The sequence below is a fragment of the Ciconia boyciana genome, chromosome 1 (genome assembly GCF_034638445.1).
Source record: "Ciconia boyciana chromosome 1, ASM3463844v1, whole genome shotgun sequence".
In the NCBI taxonomy this organism is placed as follows: Eukaryota; Metazoa; Chordata; class Aves; order Ciconiiformes; family Ciconiidae; genus Ciconia; species Ciconia boyciana.
Window position 1 is genome coordinate 57,800,263 of NC_132934.1, and position 18,390 is coordinate 57,818,652.

At 55.0% G+C, this 18,390-nt stretch overlaps 1 protein-coding gene across 2 annotated transcripts; it reads right to left on the minus strand.

Annotated features, from left to right (window-relative positions):
• Positions 1-864: 864 nt before the first annotated feature.
• On the minus strand, positions 865-17,746 carry SYNGR1 (synaptogyrin 1). 2 transcript variants are annotated; one of them, XM_072868866.1, is made up of 4 exons: positions 17,518-17,746; positions 5,714-5,951; positions 4,094-4,239; positions 865-1,620 (listed from the first exon to the last, which is right to left on the minus strand). In XM_072868866.1, the coding sequence occupies exons 1-4, from the start codon at positions 17,614-17,616 to the stop codon at positions 1,402-1,404; spliced, it is 702 nt and encodes a 233-aa protein (XP_072724967.1). In that variant the 5' UTR covers positions 17,617-17,746; the 3' UTR covers positions 865-1,401. The 2 variants fall into 2 exon arrangements, with proteins under 2 accessions (XP_072724967.1, XP_072724958.1); XM_072868857.1 differs by having other exon boundaries at positions 1,598-2,900.
• Positions 17,747-18,390: the final 644 nt, after the last annotated feature.

Below are 18,390 nucleotides of genomic sequence, written 5' to 3' on the forward strand. Positions count from 1 at the left end.
CTGAGATGCTGCAGAAGACACACTAAGGTATAGTCTATGGCAAGCACAGTAAGATCAGTTTTCAGAGAGCTCAGTCCGGCCCCAACCAATTCTCTGCACACCAAGACCTCCTCCCTATCTGAATGGGAGGCAAAGCGCAGCCGTGCGGGGCAGGACCCTTCCCCGCTTGGTTGCACCCCTGTGCAAGAGCCAGATGCGTGCTGGCCATCCCAGCAGCAGCATTTCTTTCCGGGGGAGTCCCGCTCCATTCCTGTGTGCTACAAAGGTGGTGTCAGCAAGGGGCTTTGCACTGTGGTAGCAGAGGAACGGAGGAGGGTTCAGCAGGACCAGAGGAGCGAAACTGGCTCGCTTCTCCTCCTCCTGCCCAGGGTGAAATGGCAAAGCTCTCCTCTCCCCATTGAACCAGCTGGGGATGAGGGCTCTCAGGGCCCCCTAGAAGCCCACCTCCTCCATCCTTCCTCCCACAGGGACTGCGCCTGGGGGCCAGGGACTGGGCATGGCTCCCCTCCTGCCTCGCTAAACACTGGTCTGAGAAGAGTGGCAAGCAGGACGTACAGGCGAGGGGAACCACCTCCATCTCAATCCAAGGTGGCTGGGGAAGGAGTGACTCTCATGGCACTGCCCCTCTGCTCTGCCGAGTCTCTTGCTGTAACCTACAGACATGCCTGTGGTTGTTGATTGTACCTGCAAATCTTGCTCCTTCCCTTCCCATTTTATCTCTTTGTGCCCCCGCCCCCCCCAATACCACTTCTCCCCAAACCCTCTAAAAATAAAGCACCCCTCCCTCACTAGTGGGTGGGAGAGAAAAGCCCCCCCGGCTTTGCACAGGGGACGCCATTCCTGCTCCCCTCCAGCCCCCCTCCACCCTTGCATGCCTGCATGCTGACTCCAACACCATCCCCCTCCCTGAGCCACCAGGCCCTCCAGCCCGATTCGGATGCTCCCACATCTACTCCAGCCTTTAGTGACACCATCTCTTCTAGGAAGGTCCCCGGTCCTTCTCACCCCCTTCCTTCTGCCTCCAGCACCCTCTCCCCTGCCCTGCTGGTGCCATCGCCCCTCTCCTGCCCACCGGCCAGACTCTGCCCTCCGCAGCAAGGCAGGAGGGAGAGGAGGGAAGGGGGGACCTTCCTCTCGCAACGCAGTGACAGATTTTGCAAGAATTTGGTTCTGGCGGGTAGTTTTGGGGGGAGGAGAAGGAAGAGGTGATGGGGGAACCTTTTTTTCTTTTTTTTCCTTTTTTAAAAACGATAAATAAAAACAGATGACCCAGAAGGCTGGAGCATAGCTGAGAGCCACCTCTTGTGCCACTATGCACGTGCCTGGTTTGTGCCTCGGCTTTCTGCCGGCAGTGGGAAAGGGGGCAGAAGGGAAGGGGGAAGGGAAAGGGGCATCGGTGGCTCAGTAGTTCTGCGTTTGGTACCCCTGTGTCTCGGTGTCGAAAGCATCTGCCGGAGGGGGCTGCTGGTACGTCCCCACTGCATCTGTAGCATCCTCCTCATTCACGTAGGGAGCGTAAGGCATGCCGGAGTCCTGGCTTGGGTCCATGTAGTCCTGGGAGAAGAGGGCCGAATCGGCACCCAGCCGGAAACGCTGATACGCCAGGAATGCCTGGCCCACCTTTAAGGGAGGAGGTGGAGGGAAGAGATGGGAAGCAGAGGGGAGGGGAGAAAGAGAGGGGGAACGTACCGAGAAAGAGAAACAAACAAAAGTGGGGTTAGTAGTGGTTACGGATTAGTGTGCGAAGCCCACCTGGAAGATCGCTGGTGAAAAACCCCCGAGAGCATGGAGGTTTGAGCTGCCCCACAGAAAGCGCAAGCCCACGTGGAGAGAGGAGGGCTGGGCAGGGATGGCTGCGAGCCCATCTGGCTGCGTGCAGCCTGCCGGGGCTCCCTGCTGCCTCTGGGATGTGCTGGGCACCTCCTGCCTGGCGGTGGGGTTTCACCAACATGGCACAGGTCTCAGAGGCTCAGACAGCCTGTGGTTATCCCGTTCAGACCTTCCTGCCCCTGGGAAAGGCAATCTGCCTCAGCTCCACTGCAGAAGGTTCATCTGCCGGGCTGGATGTACGCAGCCATTTTGCCTGCAGAGGCCAGGAATGAGAGCAGGATTTGACCTGGAGTAGCGAGGTAGTGGTCATGCCCCATAACCCCTTCACTGGCCAACATCTGCATGGTGCAGCACAGACCTTGGGAAGGAGCAGCAGGAGGCAAGGTGGCTGCTCCCCAGACCAGGGCACAGTTAGCAAGCGTACTGCTGCCTCCTGCCCCAGGCACTGCAGGCAGGAGGCCCTTTGGTGGACTGAGGGAGCCCGGGTACGGGGTTCAGCATCGCGGACCCCAGCAGGCACAGTTCGTCATCCCAGAGCATCCCTGATAGGAGGTAAGTGGTCTAGTAGGTGACAGGTTAGAGGTTTTTGGGGAATGAGGGCTGGGCGAAATGGAGGAGATACAGTGGTGGGGGCAGAGGGCATCTCCTGGCTGAAGTATTAGGTCTGAGCAGTCACCAAAAGAAAGGCACAGTGGTGTTACGCAGCATTAGTTGGGGTACAGGTGAGGAAGAGAAGGGGGCAGAGGAGGAGGAGGAGAAATTGCCAGTTCCAACTCCACAGAGGGAGATCCCTCATTCAGTGGACAACCTGGCCCGCTCTGGTTCAGTGGCCCATCTCTTCCCACCCTGTGCCCTGCTGTGACCACACATGGACACCTGTGGTCAGGGCGTTGGAACCGTCTGTGCTCAGTAACCTCCTCCAGCTGCATCCCTCCACCTCTTCCCCCAAATTCCCCCATCAGTGAGGGGCACTAAGGCAGCAAGGATGGGGAGTTAGGGAACAGGGTGTTGTATTCTTCCTGAAAAGTAATGTCTCTGAGTCTCCGGAAAGCCAGAAATGTGAGGAAGCCCTGTGAGGAGAGAAAGGGGTGTGGGGAGGAGAATCAGTAAGGAAGAGCAAACCAGAGCATTTGATTGAAATAAAAACCCCAAGGAACCAGAGGAAGATAATGCCTATTTAGCCACTTGCAAGCCCGTGCATCAGGGAGGACCACTGCAGGTGGTGGCACCTCAAAAAAGGTCCTGGGGGACCCCTCCCCTTGAAAAAGCCTCGCTCCTCATCACACCTTCTGCTGGAGCTTGTGAGGGGCCTTCGGCAGCACTCGAGTGCAGGATGCCGCTCGTGGGGGGACACACACGCTGCTGTCCCTTGCCCCCACTTGGTGTCACCTTGGCAAGGGTGATGACTGCACAACCCTTTGCAGCCCCCCTTCCTCTCTGATAGCTTCGTGGTCTTATGGCACCCTTCCTACCTGGCCCCTGCCCAATGTTAAGGCCCATAGGAAGAGGAGAAGATAAAGCCACAAGGACTTACGCATGGAGACTGGCCTAAAATGCTTTCCTGCTTGGCACTATGCTGTCACTTCAGACAAAAAATACTTGGGCTCGGTGCTTTCAGAGACAGGAGGAAATCGTGTGGGATATTTATATTGCACACCACAGTTTTTCCAGGAAACTAGCAATAAAGAACTGCTGGGGAAAGGGCAGTCTCAAGAGACAGCACCATCACCTTCCTAAGAGGCGACCCAGTGAGGCAGCACTGCAGTCGTGGGTGCAGACGGAGAGCCCAGACGGACGTCGATCACAGCCTCTTGTGGCCACTGATGACATTCACATGATGGGAGCAAAGCAGGGAGGGAGATGGGTGCAACCTCTGGCTTGGAGCTCCCTTCTTTGCTTAGTGTCTGTGAGGTGAAAATGCTGTTAAAGTCCTCTGACACACAGGCAAAATGATGCCTGGGGAGCTGGCTTGTCCAAGGTCATATTAGAGGTTTGTCAAGGACAGTCCTTACTGGGATATGGGACCCCCTTTCCCATTGTGCTTATTAATGCTCTAGCACCTTCTTCCATCTAAGTTTTTGAGTCCTTGTTTCCCAGGTTTACCTCCTAACCACCTCCCCTCCTGCTTTTCCTTCTCAGAAGCCATGTGAACTGAGATCTCAGAGGGAATCATTCTTAGCCAGTCACCTTCCATTCTAATTCACCTCCCAAGCTAATACAGTGCAGAGGACATCTGATCCAACATCACGGCTGCTGTACTCACCCAGGTGAAGATGGAGAAGAACGAGAATGTGATGGCTGCTCGGGCTGCATCTCCTCCCTCATTCATTGGGTTGTGCTCTTCTTTTGAAGCTTGCCACTGGTTGGTCAGAAAGCAGAAGCCAACGAACCAAAGGAATGCCCAAAAGGCTGGGATGGACCACCGCCAGCATGCCAAAGGGGAAGGGGAGAGACATCAAGAAGGTATGTGTGAACAGAACATAAACACATCATGTTTCTGTGAAAACTTCAACCTCACAAGACCCACCAGTGTGTTGCAGATGGGGCCAAACTCTGACTGCGCAGCCTGTCTAAGCCCAAGCGAGCTAGCAGGCTTGCTGACGGCTAAATTGTCAAGGTAACGGTAGGTGTCAGCAGAAAGTACCTCAAGAGAGTTCATTTGCTTGTGTTTGATCACAGGACTTGCATCTGGCCTTGGGAGGGAGCCTGAAGGGCTTCCAGTACAGGAGTGATCACCTGGGCTCTCTGAAACAGCCACTGCTTCGCAACCCTGTCCTGCAAGGACAAGCGAAGAGCAATTCCTTCCAAGGGAGCTGCAGAGGAGTGGGAAGCAGCCGGCCTGCAGTTGCACAGAGAACCGGCCTTTGCTCAGGACAGCACAGCCTAAGGGACTCACACGAGGAAAGGTGCTGAAGGATCATTAACACGCTGCACCCCCAGGAAAGGGGTGAAGGTAGGGGGGAGCCCCAAGTCCAGACTGGCAGCTGGTGGGGAGGAGCGGGACTCACCCTCTCTGCCAGGCGCAGCCAGATACCCGGCGAGGGAAACGGGCATCCCTAAGTGGCAGCAAGACAGGGCTCAGTCCTTCCGCTTCTCTTGTTAGCTGTACACAGGACTGCTAGGCAAGGGGCTAACCGTGAACAAACTTGCAAGCCAGAAGTCCTAAACAAGTTCAGATGCTGCACCTGATCCTGCTCTCGCTCCACTCGTGGCCCCTTTGACAAACTGTGGGGGGACCCTGATGCGGAGAAGTTTGCCCGTATGGCCAGAGTAAGCCAAGAGAGCGATTCAGGATCCCAGCACGAGAGCAAAGCACCTCCTCACGCTGCTGCTGACTGGCTTTACACATGCACACACACATACACCATCGCTCTGTCCGTCACTTCAACACACTACTGGGGATGGAGAGATCTGACTGTAAGTTAGAAGAATCCTCAGGGCTAGATGAGGTCCTGCACAGCTATTCACGTGGGGAATGCCAGGTAACCTAGGAGGACTGGTTTAGTCAGCCTGCATGAAATCCTCAACATTTTTTTATGTTAAAATATATGGGGTTCAATCACCTGGAGCTGGAAAAGAAGGAAGTACCATCTCCAGAGGCATCAACACTTGGCCTTAGCAAGCGCAAGCATGCAGGGAGGCAAGACCTGCTGAGCCTAAAGGGCTCCCTGAGCTACGCCTATGGAGAACAGCAGAGAGGCATCAGCCAGACTGGCTGAGAAGAAAAGAAAGGGAAAGGAGAGAGAGAGAAGGCCTGAGAGAGTAAAGAACCCAAAGACCTCCCTGCAAGCAGGAACCTGGCCTGCGAGGTGGCAGAAGCTCCCTCCCTCTCCCTTGCTGGAAGAGGAGAGAGGCATTATGGCCAACTGGCCAGGAAGCTCACCCGAGACTCCGATGTCCGAAAGCACTGCCTTCTTGCGGTCCTTGACGCTGCTGATCTGCGGAAAGTAGGCATCTAGAGCCAGGTAAAGAAGGCAGCTGAGGAAGGCGAGGACACCCACGGTAATGCCATAGTTGCAGGCATTGCGATTGCGGTTGAAAATGCAGTGCTCTTGTGTCTCGTCCGGGCGGTTCACGTATCCTTCATTGACAATGGAGCCGAACACCACGATGGAGAACACCTGGTGGGGAGGGAGGCAGGAGACACATCAGGGCAAGCCCCATCTCTATGGACCAGCACAAAGGAGCTGAGCTTTGCGCAGGACAGCCGCCCTTCGCAGGCAACTCTCTGCTCTGCTGAGCTCCCATCCCGCTGCCTTGCCTCGGCTGTAGCCACAGATAATTTACCGCGGAGACAGTCTTATTTTATTTCTGAGGATTAACTTAAAATAGGACACTTTTAGATTGAGCTTTTTATCCATCTGATCTAAAGCGATGTAAAGCAGTCGCAGTCTGGAGTAAGGGTGGCTTCCCACAGACACACAGGGAGGTGATGTGGAGTGTAAATTGGGATATGGTTTTGGTGCGGGTGCCTGCGTACAAGGGCTCCAAGTAGTGGAAATCCTCTTAGTCTGCACTTCTTCTCCCACCCACTCCTTTCCCTTCTAGGAATTCATTGTTTCTACCACGCATTTGTTCACTAATTTTATCTATCCAGCTACTACGCTCTTCTCCCCATCCTCCCTCCCACAATCTACAGCTCTGCGGCTTTGTTCTGCCGTGCTCCCACTCTCCCCATCTCCCTACACATCACATAACTCTCTCCACCAGTTTTCCATCAGCCCAGCCCATGACACCACCTATCCTTCTGCCCACTTACCCGTACGCCAACACCCTCCAACCTTCCCCAAGGATTTCATGGGCCAAACATCCCCCCTCCAGGTCCACCTGGCAGGGCCACCATGAGTCTTCCCTACCCGTCACCGCCACTGCATGTTATTTTAAATCGGGTAGAATTAAGGATGAGTCCAGGTAGAAATGCCATAATCCGCAGTTGCCAATCTGATCTTTGCTCACAGGCTTACCCTTCATCACCTGCCACAAGGCCGTCCCTCTTTGACATGGCAGGTTCACCAAAGCAAAGAGCTATTTACAGCAGCCCCAGTCCTGCACCTCAAATAAATAGCTTCCCCTTGCAGCCACAGGAGAAAGGGGGGAAGATTAAGGCGACACGTACAGATTTGTCTTTGCAGGGCATCTTGAGACCCTTGGCAGGGACAGCTTGCCTGCAGGCTGCCTGCAAGGGCCGCTGGCAGATGGGAAATGGGACCTCAAGCATGGGGTGAACATACATATGATGTGCACTAGGACGTCACCGGAGCGCTCCGCTAGCCTGGGAATTGTCTACACAACAGGAGCCCGGCACCCATGGAACCACAGCCCAATCCCCAAGGAGAAGCAGCACACAAGAAGATGAGGTGGCCAAGTCTCCTGCAGGGAGTGGAGGTAGGTCTGAGGTTTTGCTAGGTCAGAAGGACCCCAGTAGCACTTAACCCAACCAAGCACGGGGAGAGCACACGGCAGACAACCTAGAAAGTGGAGAAGCAGCTTTGTGAATGCAGGGAAAATTAACTGTTGATTAATACCAACCTGATACACCATCTATCATCAGTGAGGTTAGATGCCCGAGATCCGCAGCACAGAGCTCTGCTGTTTGACCTGTGGCATCAAGAACCAGAGGAAAAACCTTACTCACGGTCCCTGACAGCCCTTGGACAGATACTCAATGCTGACCACATTTCAGCTGCCAAACTCTAACAAGTATCCACTGACGCCGATACTGTTTTTTCACCCCAAGGCTCATAATTGGGTCACGCTTGGGTTGCTGACATTGGGCATATTTTTGACACACTAGAGGAAACTAAAAAAGCTGGAAGCCGGCGCTCCTAAGTGTGGGGTCTGTATGGGTTCTCTGAAAGTTCACAAGAGCTTTTTAAGCTTGGAAATAAAACAACTGGTTTGTCCTCCTCCTCATTCTTCTTAAAAATAGAGATTGATCATACTTTGCAGAAATTACCCGTGAAAAACAAAATCAAATAAAAATCTCTTCTGCCTGGAGCAGAGGTTTGGTCTTCAAAATTTCGGCTTGCATAGTTGGGAAAGGCAGCAAAATTGCACGCAATTACAGCCAGGCTCTTTCAGTGGGAAGTCTGGCACAATTTCTCAACAGGCTTTGCCGACAGGTCTGCCTAGGACCATCGGCGGTAACGCTGTGTTCCTCTAACCTGAGGGGGAGCTGACAGACTCCTTGAAGTGACGTCCCGATGTGAGGCTGCGACCAGCACCGATGCTGCCACCTGAAGTACCAGCCTCCTTACACTGGGATTACAAAGTGGGTGCCCCATCTTCCATAGCATTAGACAAAAAGCATAGCTTCTCTTTGGAAGACAAGAAACAGCCTCAAAAGTGCCATAGCCTGGTGTTCAGTTTTTGTTTAGGGCTCAAAACTGGTAACACGTCAATTCCCTGAGCCAGGTCAACCCTTGCAATGAGCTGTATTGCGTGTCTCCGTTTACTCAGTTGGGATGAATGAACTTCTGTAATGGCCTCTCCCCAGAGACACCTCTGTTTACTCTGCTCATATCCTGATACACATCTTCCCTCTGCTCTTATCTTTGGGTTTGCTGCTGGCCTGTAAGAGCTCTCATCTGTGAGTGAAGAAGCAGAATCATTCCTTTTTGCATTTGCCCCTTTATACCTCTGTTGGCCCTTCGTGAGGACACAGCTCAGAGTCACGAGATCAGAGGGACATCTCCCTCTCCCTAAAATTTCAAGCAGAGGTGGCATTCCTAACTTGCTTTCTCCATCTTCCATCAGCCAAGATGCCACAACTTCTCTCCTATGAAGACAAACCTGTTTTACAGTCTGGAGGTGCCCAAGGTATGATTTACTGGCAAGCATCAGATCTTAGGAGCTTTCTGGCGAGATTCCACTCAGGGTATTCTCAGTGAGCAGAACAAGTCACTGCAGATGCTTATCTTCTGTGTCCTGAAACAGCCATTCCAAAGTACTCCTTGTCCTTAGGAAAGCCTTTTACGGACCAAAGCACAGTAGCTTAAGGGATGTCTCCTTCTATCCATGTTTCCCTCACTACTGGTATCAGCTCTGGTCCATGCTCTGCTCCCTGGTGCTGCAGAGAGGACAAGGTTAATGGCAATGGAGGGGGTTTGCTCCCTTGGCCAGCCTACCACTGCCCTCGTAGCACAGCAAAACACCATGAGGATCTGCTGTGGACAGAAGCCTTGAGCTGGACTGGGTAACAGAGGTTGGGCAAGAACGGGCAGGCTCAAAACAGAGGTTTCAGACTGACAGGCAGAGCTGGACAGAGGCTGGAGAAAAGGCGATCACTGCTGCTGCTGACAGGCAGCATCATCCATTTTATCTCCATGATGCCTGTACCCAGAAGCTGTTGCGACAGGTGGACAGACAAACAATTTTCTAGAAAAAATTATAATTATGAGAGCCCAGATCTCGCAGCCCTCCGGAAAAACTGTTGCAGACTTAATCCATGGCAGCTACTTCTTGTCAGTAAGGGGGCGGGTGGGTGGAAGTTCAGTGACGTAGCAAGTCATCTTAGAAAGAGCAAATATTTTTTATTTCCTTGATTTCACAATCCGTTCCCGTGCAAAGATGATCCAGGCAGCAGGTGCAGTATGAATGCTGCCTGGATTATAAAGAAAGCACCAAGTCTGCAAGGATGAAGCATTTACATTCCCGTTCCCATCACATCTGCAGCACTTCTTAAGAAATGCCAGCTACCAGCAGCACTGGCACAAGCCTCTTGCCCCTCTCTGTTACTACTGCTTGTTCCTTCTACCCGTTTGGCATAGCAAATCCTCACTGCACAAGGCCTTGCCTACAGCCACTAATAAAATGGTGCAAAATACACATGCAGCTGTGAAGAGGAGGCGAGGAGAAGATGGCAGGAGTCTTCTCCCGACTGAGCACTGAGAGGCAGGGAAGTGACTTGTCCGAAGGCAGACAGGAGGTGGGCGCACAGCCCTGCATCCCGATGCTCCCAAACGCAGCCCGTCCTTCCGCGGAGCAGAGGGAGATCATTAGCCGCTTTCCTACGCTTGGCGACGAAAACCAGCCAGCCATCCCCAGCTTTGTGCATCTCAGCGGCCTCATTTCTTCAGCGAGGCTGTTTAACTCAGCTAACAGGACTTGAAGTAACTAGATTTTTAGGCTGAGAGGGTTTCCTTAAGCCTCCAAGAACAATGTTAATTGGGCAGGCGTGTGGCCTGTCTGGAGGTGCGCATTTAATAAGCAGCAATATATTCGTCTACGCTCAAAAAAAGGGACAGAAAACAGCACGTGGAGAAGATCTGACCAACTCAGCGTTGCTGCTGGGACCTGGCTTTTCTCAACTTCTCTGCTCCTTAAACATCTCATCCACGTAGGTTGTTGCAATGATTTTCCTAGACTTCTGTTTTTGTCAAAGAGCTCCGAGACACCGAGTGAAGCCCAGAGGCAGGCACTTTGCAAAGCTGACAGAGACAGAGCAGCTTGCCAAAAGACACAGCAAAAAGAACGTAACGCTAAGCACTGCAGGGAGGAGACGGGGAGAGGCTGAGCGTTCCCCTGTCCCGGTTTCTCAAGGGCCTTGTGCTGGCCATGACAGGCGTGTGAGGGCTCACTACAGCAAGAAAAGTGCAGAACCGGCAAAAGGCTGCATCCCACCATAAAAGACCTTTTTTTCTTTCTCTCAGTGTGATCTTTCTCTCAGTGTGATCTCTCAGGGTGATCTGATTTTGCCAGAGGCAAAGGCGAGAGATGAGCCCTCAGAGAGGCCCTCCGGTCCCTCCACACCTCCCTGCTGCAGGGTCAGCCCCGCAGAAAGCCAGGCGAAACCTCCTGAGCATCATGTGAGGCTTTCCACCACGCTGCCCATCCCCAGCTGTGCATCAGTCGCTCCTGAGCGTCATGTGATGGATGCACAGCACGGCCAGCCTCCAGCAGTGCACTAGGATTTTCCTGTACCTCATCCCAGGAATTTGTCACGCTGCCTCCTGACTTCATCCCCGAGATCCCCACGATGGCTGTAGCGGGGATGAGGCTGAAGAGGGTTTCTGTCGAGCTGCCTGCTTGGGCTTGCTGCGGTGCCCTCTGGTCACTGGCTCTGTCGCACTGCGTGTTGCCTCTCCCTCTCCCAAACCCCCTTTTTATTCTATTATGGAGAGGAAATAGCTTGGTGGCATAATATTCCTTGTGGGACTTCAAATCAAATCCACTTCGGGCAGAATGAAGCAATAACCTCTTCTGTGTCTGATCTGGTAATGACCAGGAATAAATCTGTTTAAAAAGAAAGCAAGAGCGGGGGAGAGTGCAAACGATAAACTGGCAGAGATGATCTGGCTTTCATTTTCATTCAGCTACTCACAAATTGAGTCTCTGGAAAGCTTTGGAGAGCCCTGCACAGACATGGTTTATTATTATTATTATTATCATCATTAAATCTACTTGTATTTAGTTCATTTTGAAGGAAACATATGCAGCTTTTGATACGCATGGGACTGGCAGCTTGGAAACAGGCAGCCTCTATTTATTCCCTCCAGCCGGCACCATGCAGGCAGCAAACGACTCCTGCCCACAGTCTCGATGGCATGTCTGAGCCCTGTGCGGGTGCTAGAAGGGGCCAGCCTTCCCCTGTCCATTTGTACCCGACTCCCCTGAGCACGGGACGGGGGAAGAGCACGGGTACGCCAGCAGCTCCCTCCCAGCCCACCCTCCCTGGCCAGCAGCCACGTGGCACCAGCTCCCCAGCTGGGGCTGAGCCGGAGCAGGTGATGGAAAGGAGAAAGGCTCTGCATCCCTAATTCCTGCCACGGGATCTGGGACAGGCTTTCCTGGCCAGCCAGCTTTTTTTCACACATGGCTTGGCAGCCGACAGGCTGGCCATTAACCCTTCCGCCTCCCGCCAGACCTGTGCCCGGGTCGATCTTCTCCCCAACAGCAGCCCAAGCCCCGGGTTATGCTGGGGCACCCCAGGAGCCAGCAGCCGGGAAGCCTCCAACAACAGCCAGGCCTGGGCTGAGCAGGGAGGGAGGGAGGAAGAGCTTTGCAGTGGGAAGATGCCCGCTGGTGTAAGAGGAGGCTGTGTCCCAGAGAGCAACTTCAGGAAGCTCCGTCCAGTCCCGCAGGACTCTCCTCGTGGTCAAACAGCATCTTCTGTCCCACCGCTGCTAGTGACAGCTCCCCATGGCCACACCTCCATGGTGGTATCCAGGTCCTTCTGTGCTTTCCAGATGGTGCCTTCATTGCCAGCTTGCTGCTCACCGAAGTGACTGCCCAAAAGTTGCACCTTTTTCCATGGGAAGAGTTCAGTTTTCTTTCTTGCAACACATCTCTCCCTCCTTGGCTTGGCTGTGCCAACCTAGGTGGAGGACCGCATCCACTGCCACCTGCGTCTGCTCCTCTCTCAGCCACACTACTCCTCTCTGCTGCCTTGTCTTGCCCCAGATGTTTGCCTTAGCCATGTCTTATCTCCATGCAGTTTCTCTGCTCCTCACCTGTGTGCCTCTCATGTTTTGAAATAGCAGATTACCTACTATTACCTTATTTTTTTGCTCATACTTCTGACTGCCTTTGGTCCCTATGTACTATTTCTCAGATTTTTATCTGCAAATGCCATTAACGAGAGATTTGTTCCTGCTCCAAGATCTTTCCTGGAAATGCTATGCTGGAAACAACGCGACCTGCTGTGTCCAACCCCGAAGCACCCCGTGGCTCTGCACCTCTATCGCTCCTCTTCTGACATGGCCTCTCACCCAATCCCAGTGACAGCGATCCCCAAAAAACCCTTTTGAAGCCGACACAAGGAAGGGGATCCCATAAAGAATGGTGCCTAGGGCCTGGCCTAAAGCACATGCTTTGAGCCGCTGCGTTTCTTTCATCGTGCAGCCAGCGAGCATGGTGGCTGGGGCAAAAATCACGTGGAGGAGCAGAGGCAGAGAGCATGAGCTATGGTCCACAAACACAGGGAACATCTCAGCTAAATTTAGCTGGGACAGAAAGAAGGTGGAGGTTGCAGCTGTTTTCAGACTGATGTGGCCCCTGGGCTCTAAGGCTCAGTTTACCTGCCACCGCAAGCCCACGCCGGGTGTCCTTTCCGTAAGGCAAAGGGCAGCGTGGGGGCAAGAGGCAAAGGGTGTTGTAAGCAGGGCGTCAGCACGATGAGCCAGGACCCGCCAGCAAGGCAGGAGACAGAGCTCCCTGCCACGCTGGGACTTGCCCCCATCCTCCAGCTTGCAGGTGCCAGCCTGTCATGGCGAGGCTGGGGACACAGTTGCTGTCCTGCCTTGTCCTTGTTGCTTCACCTGCCTTGTCTTCTCAGCCAGAATTGCCTGGGATGTGCCATGCCTGCAGAGACAGGGGACAGCGTTTCTCGTCCTGGCTCAAAACATCTGCACGCTCCCACCAGCCAGGAGATGTGGTGGCAACGGCAGCAGGTGATGGAGGAGGAGATGGAGGGCAGGCAGCTCCTCTCCTCACTGAGCCTCCCTCCAGAGGGGCAGTGCCCTTGGCGTCAGAGAGAGATCTGGTGTCTCAATCTGTGTGGCAAGTTTTAATGGGCTGCTTTCCCTGCACGGCTGCAGCTGGAAATACTCTCACACAAGCCACCTAGCTGGGCCTGCTTCCAAGAAGGGAGTTACTTTTGCCTTGTTAGGCTTTTACATCGAGCAGCGCTTCAGTTTCTCCAGTGAGCAGGTTTCCAAGCAGACAGGAGCGCCTGGAACAACCTGTTTCAATTAGCATTTTACTTATTTATGGAGCCAGCTCTACATCCAACGCCTGCGGGTTGCAAAGGAGCCTCCCAGCTCCCCCGCACCGGCTGCGGAGAGCACTGCGGGTCAGGGCGCGACGGGATTATGCAGGGATGTGCCCACGCTCGCCTGCTTTATTTCAAGAACGATCCTGGAGCCACGCACCGCAGCACAGCTCTAGCTCGGCGTGGGTCACCCAGCTCCACTAGCTCCAGCTGCTGGGTCACCTAAGAAGGCTGAATGCAGGTCTATATGTTAAGGTGGTAAAAAACCCACCCACGCACCCATGTCTTGTCTACTGTGGGGCACCAGTTGTGCGATGCAGCTCAGCTCAGAGCACACCTCCGTGTTGCAGCCGGCGGCAAGCGAAGCGGCGCGGCATGGAGCAATGCCTTGAAAGACCAGGACTGGGAGTAAACCCCAGCCACCCATCACAACAGGGCAAGCTGCTTGACTTCTCTTCACTGTCACCGGGAATAGGGAGGGATTTGTTCTGCCCTTCCGCACAGAGAGGTGGGGAAGCCTCTGGGATCTTCCAGCAGCACATTGCTTTCGTCGGCAAGCCTCAGTCCAGCCAAATCAGACAAGTCCCCTCACTGCAAGATCCAGATGCCCTTGGAGGCATCCTCAGCAGATGCTCAGGAGGGACTGCTCCACAGGGCTGCCTCCCTGCGCTACAAGGTGCTGCTTCATCCAGGCAAGCACATCTGGGGCAGGCAGCAGCAGAGAAATGGCTCGTGCTGAGGCTAAACATCCAAACCTGAGACAGGCGCTGTGCAGGACCACCACCGCTCGCCGGCACCCATGCCAGGCAACCTTTCTGTAGCGAGACGCATACTTACTCTGCTGGGCCTGACCTCCGAAGCACCCAAGAAACCTGAGCTGCTTCACAACACTGTCGCGGTGGTCAGATGCTCCAGAATTGCTAACCTCTTTCCATAGTTTAGCATCCTCCTTGTCAAACCTATCCCATCTCCTCCTCAGCAAGGAGCAACATAGAAGCTTCGGTCACCCCATCGGCTCCTGATCCTGCAGCTCTCCCTGGAGATTTGCCGCCATCTGAATTGGGCTGCAAACTCCCTGGGCAGGAGCCAGTTTTGCTGCCTGTTGGTAAAAAGCCATATGCACCTCCGTGCCATCATAACGTCTGCTAAAAGGCAGCATGACCTGAGCACAAGGTCACTGCCTGGGGAAGCGATCACGAGAATTTCTGCTCTCAGTGAAAGCTCATCACGTGAAATGGGCTGAAAGAGGTCTCCAGCTTGCCCCGGGGAGATGATGGACCACCCACGCCATGAGCAGGATAAAGGCAAATGAGATCTCAGGAGATGGCAGGGAAGGTGCCTCCAGTGCATGCCAGAGCAGGTGAAAGGAAGGACTCTCAGAGAGATCACGGGGAGGGAGAGCCCTTCGCCACCAGAAGAGTTTGGTTTGTAGAGCCTGGTGATAGAAAGGCTAAGAGCGGATGTGATTGCAGTCTATAAATATACCCAGGGGAAAACACCAGGGAGGGAAAAGCACCATTTAAGCTGAAGGGCACAAGAGCACAAAAAAAAAGGATAAAAACCCAGCCATGAATAGATTTATAGTGGAAGGCCCTGACCGTTGGAGCCGCTGAACCCTCTCCCAGAGGGAGTGAGAAGGGCAAAAAAACCATGAACTAGTCTTTTTTCAGCAAAGTTCAACCAATTTATGGAAGGGGCCATAAAGGGTCTGATGCTTGTGACAGCCTTCAACGCCCATGAGGACACCTCTTGGTCTCAAGTTAAAAAAAAGACCAAAACTACAACTAAATATCTGGGGTGAGCTTGTGGCTCCCCAGCTTTGTGGCAGGAGAGATGCTTGGGAGGACAGACAAGACCAAGCCAGTGGAAAAGAAGGAGAAGGAACTTGTATTTCGGGAGAGAAGAGGTGCATGCGTAACCTTGCACCACGATGGCCAGACCAGCCTCCCTCGCTGGACCGCTGACCTGGAGCACCTCCAGCTCCTGCAAAAGGACTTTAATTTCCACGGCCAAGTGAAGTGCCCAGGGTAAATCCCGTTCTGTCCTCTGTCAAGGTCAGACGGGCAGGGGGAAACAACGCGGGGTCCCAAGGAGATGCCAGTCCCCGGGAAGCACTCCTTGCCTGGGGAGACCTTGCAGGGTGCAGAGCTGAGCTCGGCGAGCGAGCCGGCAGTGTCCGAGATACTCCAAAGCAGAGTAGGTGCCTAATTAAAAAATAAACATATTTCCTGTTCTCTCTCCCTCACCTGGCGCCTCTGGGAAGCCAAAATCCCGCAGTGCTTGGATGAAGGGGGAAAAAAAAACACCAGACTGAGAGGGAGAGAGAGAAAGAGGAAATTCTGCCACAGAGATTAGCAACGGGAGAGCCTTTGTAGGTCACATCACGTCCATCATCCCCAGGCACGCAGGCTGGCTCCGCTCCACCCGCCTGGGAGTGGGGGGCGAGCGTACCCCCTCGCCCAGTGCCCAGCGGCAGCCCCGGCACAGCCAGCCCGCTCCCGGCGTCATGTGCTGTACTGTAAACAAGCTCGGGCAGATGGATGGACGGACAGACTGCCCGCATTAATCATGTCCTCAGCTGTCTTGGGGCTCTCCGGCCGCCCTCCGAGTCACGTCACCCAGAGGGGACATCACCCACCCAGCCGGGAGCACAAGGGCTGCCTCCCCACTGCCAGCAGCAAGCCGGGCCACATTCCCTTTCCTTCCTCGTTTCCCCCACCTGGCACTGCTTTTATTTTATTTTCCCAAAGCCAGCCTGACACCTCTCCTCCCAGCTCCGGTGCGCATGTGTCTCCTCTGTTCTCTCTCCCTTCCCCGCTCCCAGCTAGACCTCAATCTCTCCCCCGCCGGCTCGGTGCTGCAGCTCTCGCTCCCTTAATCCCAATGACCTTCTTGCACATACGCGCTGGCCCCATGGGCAGCCATGGGATCGGCGTCACGGAAAGAGGGAGAGACCTTCCCCCTGGCACCCTGCGCCCTCCCACCACCCCCATTAGACCCCCTTTCCCCCTGCGCCCTTCCCCACAAATTACAGAGAGGAAAGCATTAAAGGGGAAGGAGGTTGGGGGGATGAGAGGATGAGGATAAAACACAGAGCGACGTTCAGCCTCCATAGCCCCCCCCACAACTTCCCCTGGCATGGCCAGAGCCCAGTGACCCCCAAGCCCCGACCCGCTAGAGAGCCACGCCAGGACTGCGGCATCACCCCCAGCTCCCCCCCCGGCACTCCACATCCCGCTGCCTCCCCACGCGCACCATAAACCCACCGGCATGGGGGGACTGGGGGGGGGAGAAGACCCCCACCACCCCCAAAACAGCAGAGATGGAGACGGGGTCACAGTCCAACCCAGCTCACCCCTTCCCTCCCCAGGGAAGACACCCGAAATCAGAGTGCTGTCACCCCATATGGCCCTATATCTATATGGCCTTATATCCATACACACGGATATATAGGTACATACGGCTGGCTGTACATCTGTGTGCGCACACATGTATGTGGATATATATATGGAGATATATACATATGGAGATATATAAACCCAGAGATAGATCCCTATATCCAAACGTACATGCATATATACACAGAGATTTAGCCATAAATGCTCATGGAGGCGTATACATATGTATCTGTGTGTGTATGGATCTAGATGTGTGGAGACATACCAATGGACATATGCATATCTATATGTGTGGATACATATGCATACACGAGCATATATAAAATACATAATAATAGATATTAGCATAGAATTGTAATACTATATAATAATATAGGATATAATATATAACATAATGGTTATATATATATATATACACACACACACGCAGGTATATAGAAAGGTCGGGGTTGGGGCCGGTGGCGGCTGCCCGCCCCAGAGGGAGCCCCGCGCCCCCCGCAGCCCGGCGGGACGCCCCCCGCCCCGCTGCCGGTGCCGGTGCCGGTGCCGGGGCAGCCCCCGGGGCCGGCGGGGCCTTACCCAGGAGAGGAGCCGCAGGAGGGTGTGCGGCTGCCGGATGAAGGCGTGCGGGTCGAAGGCGCCGCCGGCTTTCCCCGCTCCGAAGGCGCCCCCGTCCATGGCGGCGCGGGGGTGGGCGGGAGGCGGGCGGGGGGCTCGGCGGGCGGTGCCGGGCTGCGCCGAGCCGTGCCGGGCTGCGCCGAGCCGCGCCGAGCCGAGCCGAGCCGAGCCGCGCCGAGCCGTGCCTGGCAGCCCGGCGGCGGCGACGAGCCGCGCGCTCCCGCCCACGGGGACGCGCCGCGCCGGCAGCGCGCACCCACCCCTTTTCCCTTCTCCCCCGCTGCCGCCGCCCACGCCACATCGCGGGGCGGGGGGGGGGGAGTGGGCATGTCTCGGGGGGAGGCGTGGGGTGTCCGTGGGGCAGGAGTGTGAGGAGGGGGTGCTTGGGGGGCGTGGGAGGGCGAGGGCGCGGCGGGTGCCGCATGGGGGTGTGGGGTGTGCTTGTGTGTGAACCCCTCCCCAGGACAGAGGCACCCCGCCACCACCACAAAGGGAGAGGGAGGCAGGGGTGCTGCCCCGCTTTGTTTTGGTAGGGCCTAGCAGAAGTGCGGGGCCAGCCCCCACCCGCTCACACCCGCCACCCCGTCACCCCTCTGCCACGCAGCCCGACGCAAGTATTTAGCCGCTTGCAGCCCCCGTAGAGGGGGAAGGCTGGACCCCTTGGGTGAGACCCCGTTATCCAAGGGGAGCGTTCAGTGGTGCTCCCTGGGTGCAGGCAGCTGCCTGCACCCCCGCCGGGCACCTGCTCCCAGGCAGAGGTGCCTGGTGAGCCTCAAAATCGCAGTGCAGCAAAGCCTCGGGCTCTCGTTCCGGACACCCCTCGCCCTCCAGGCA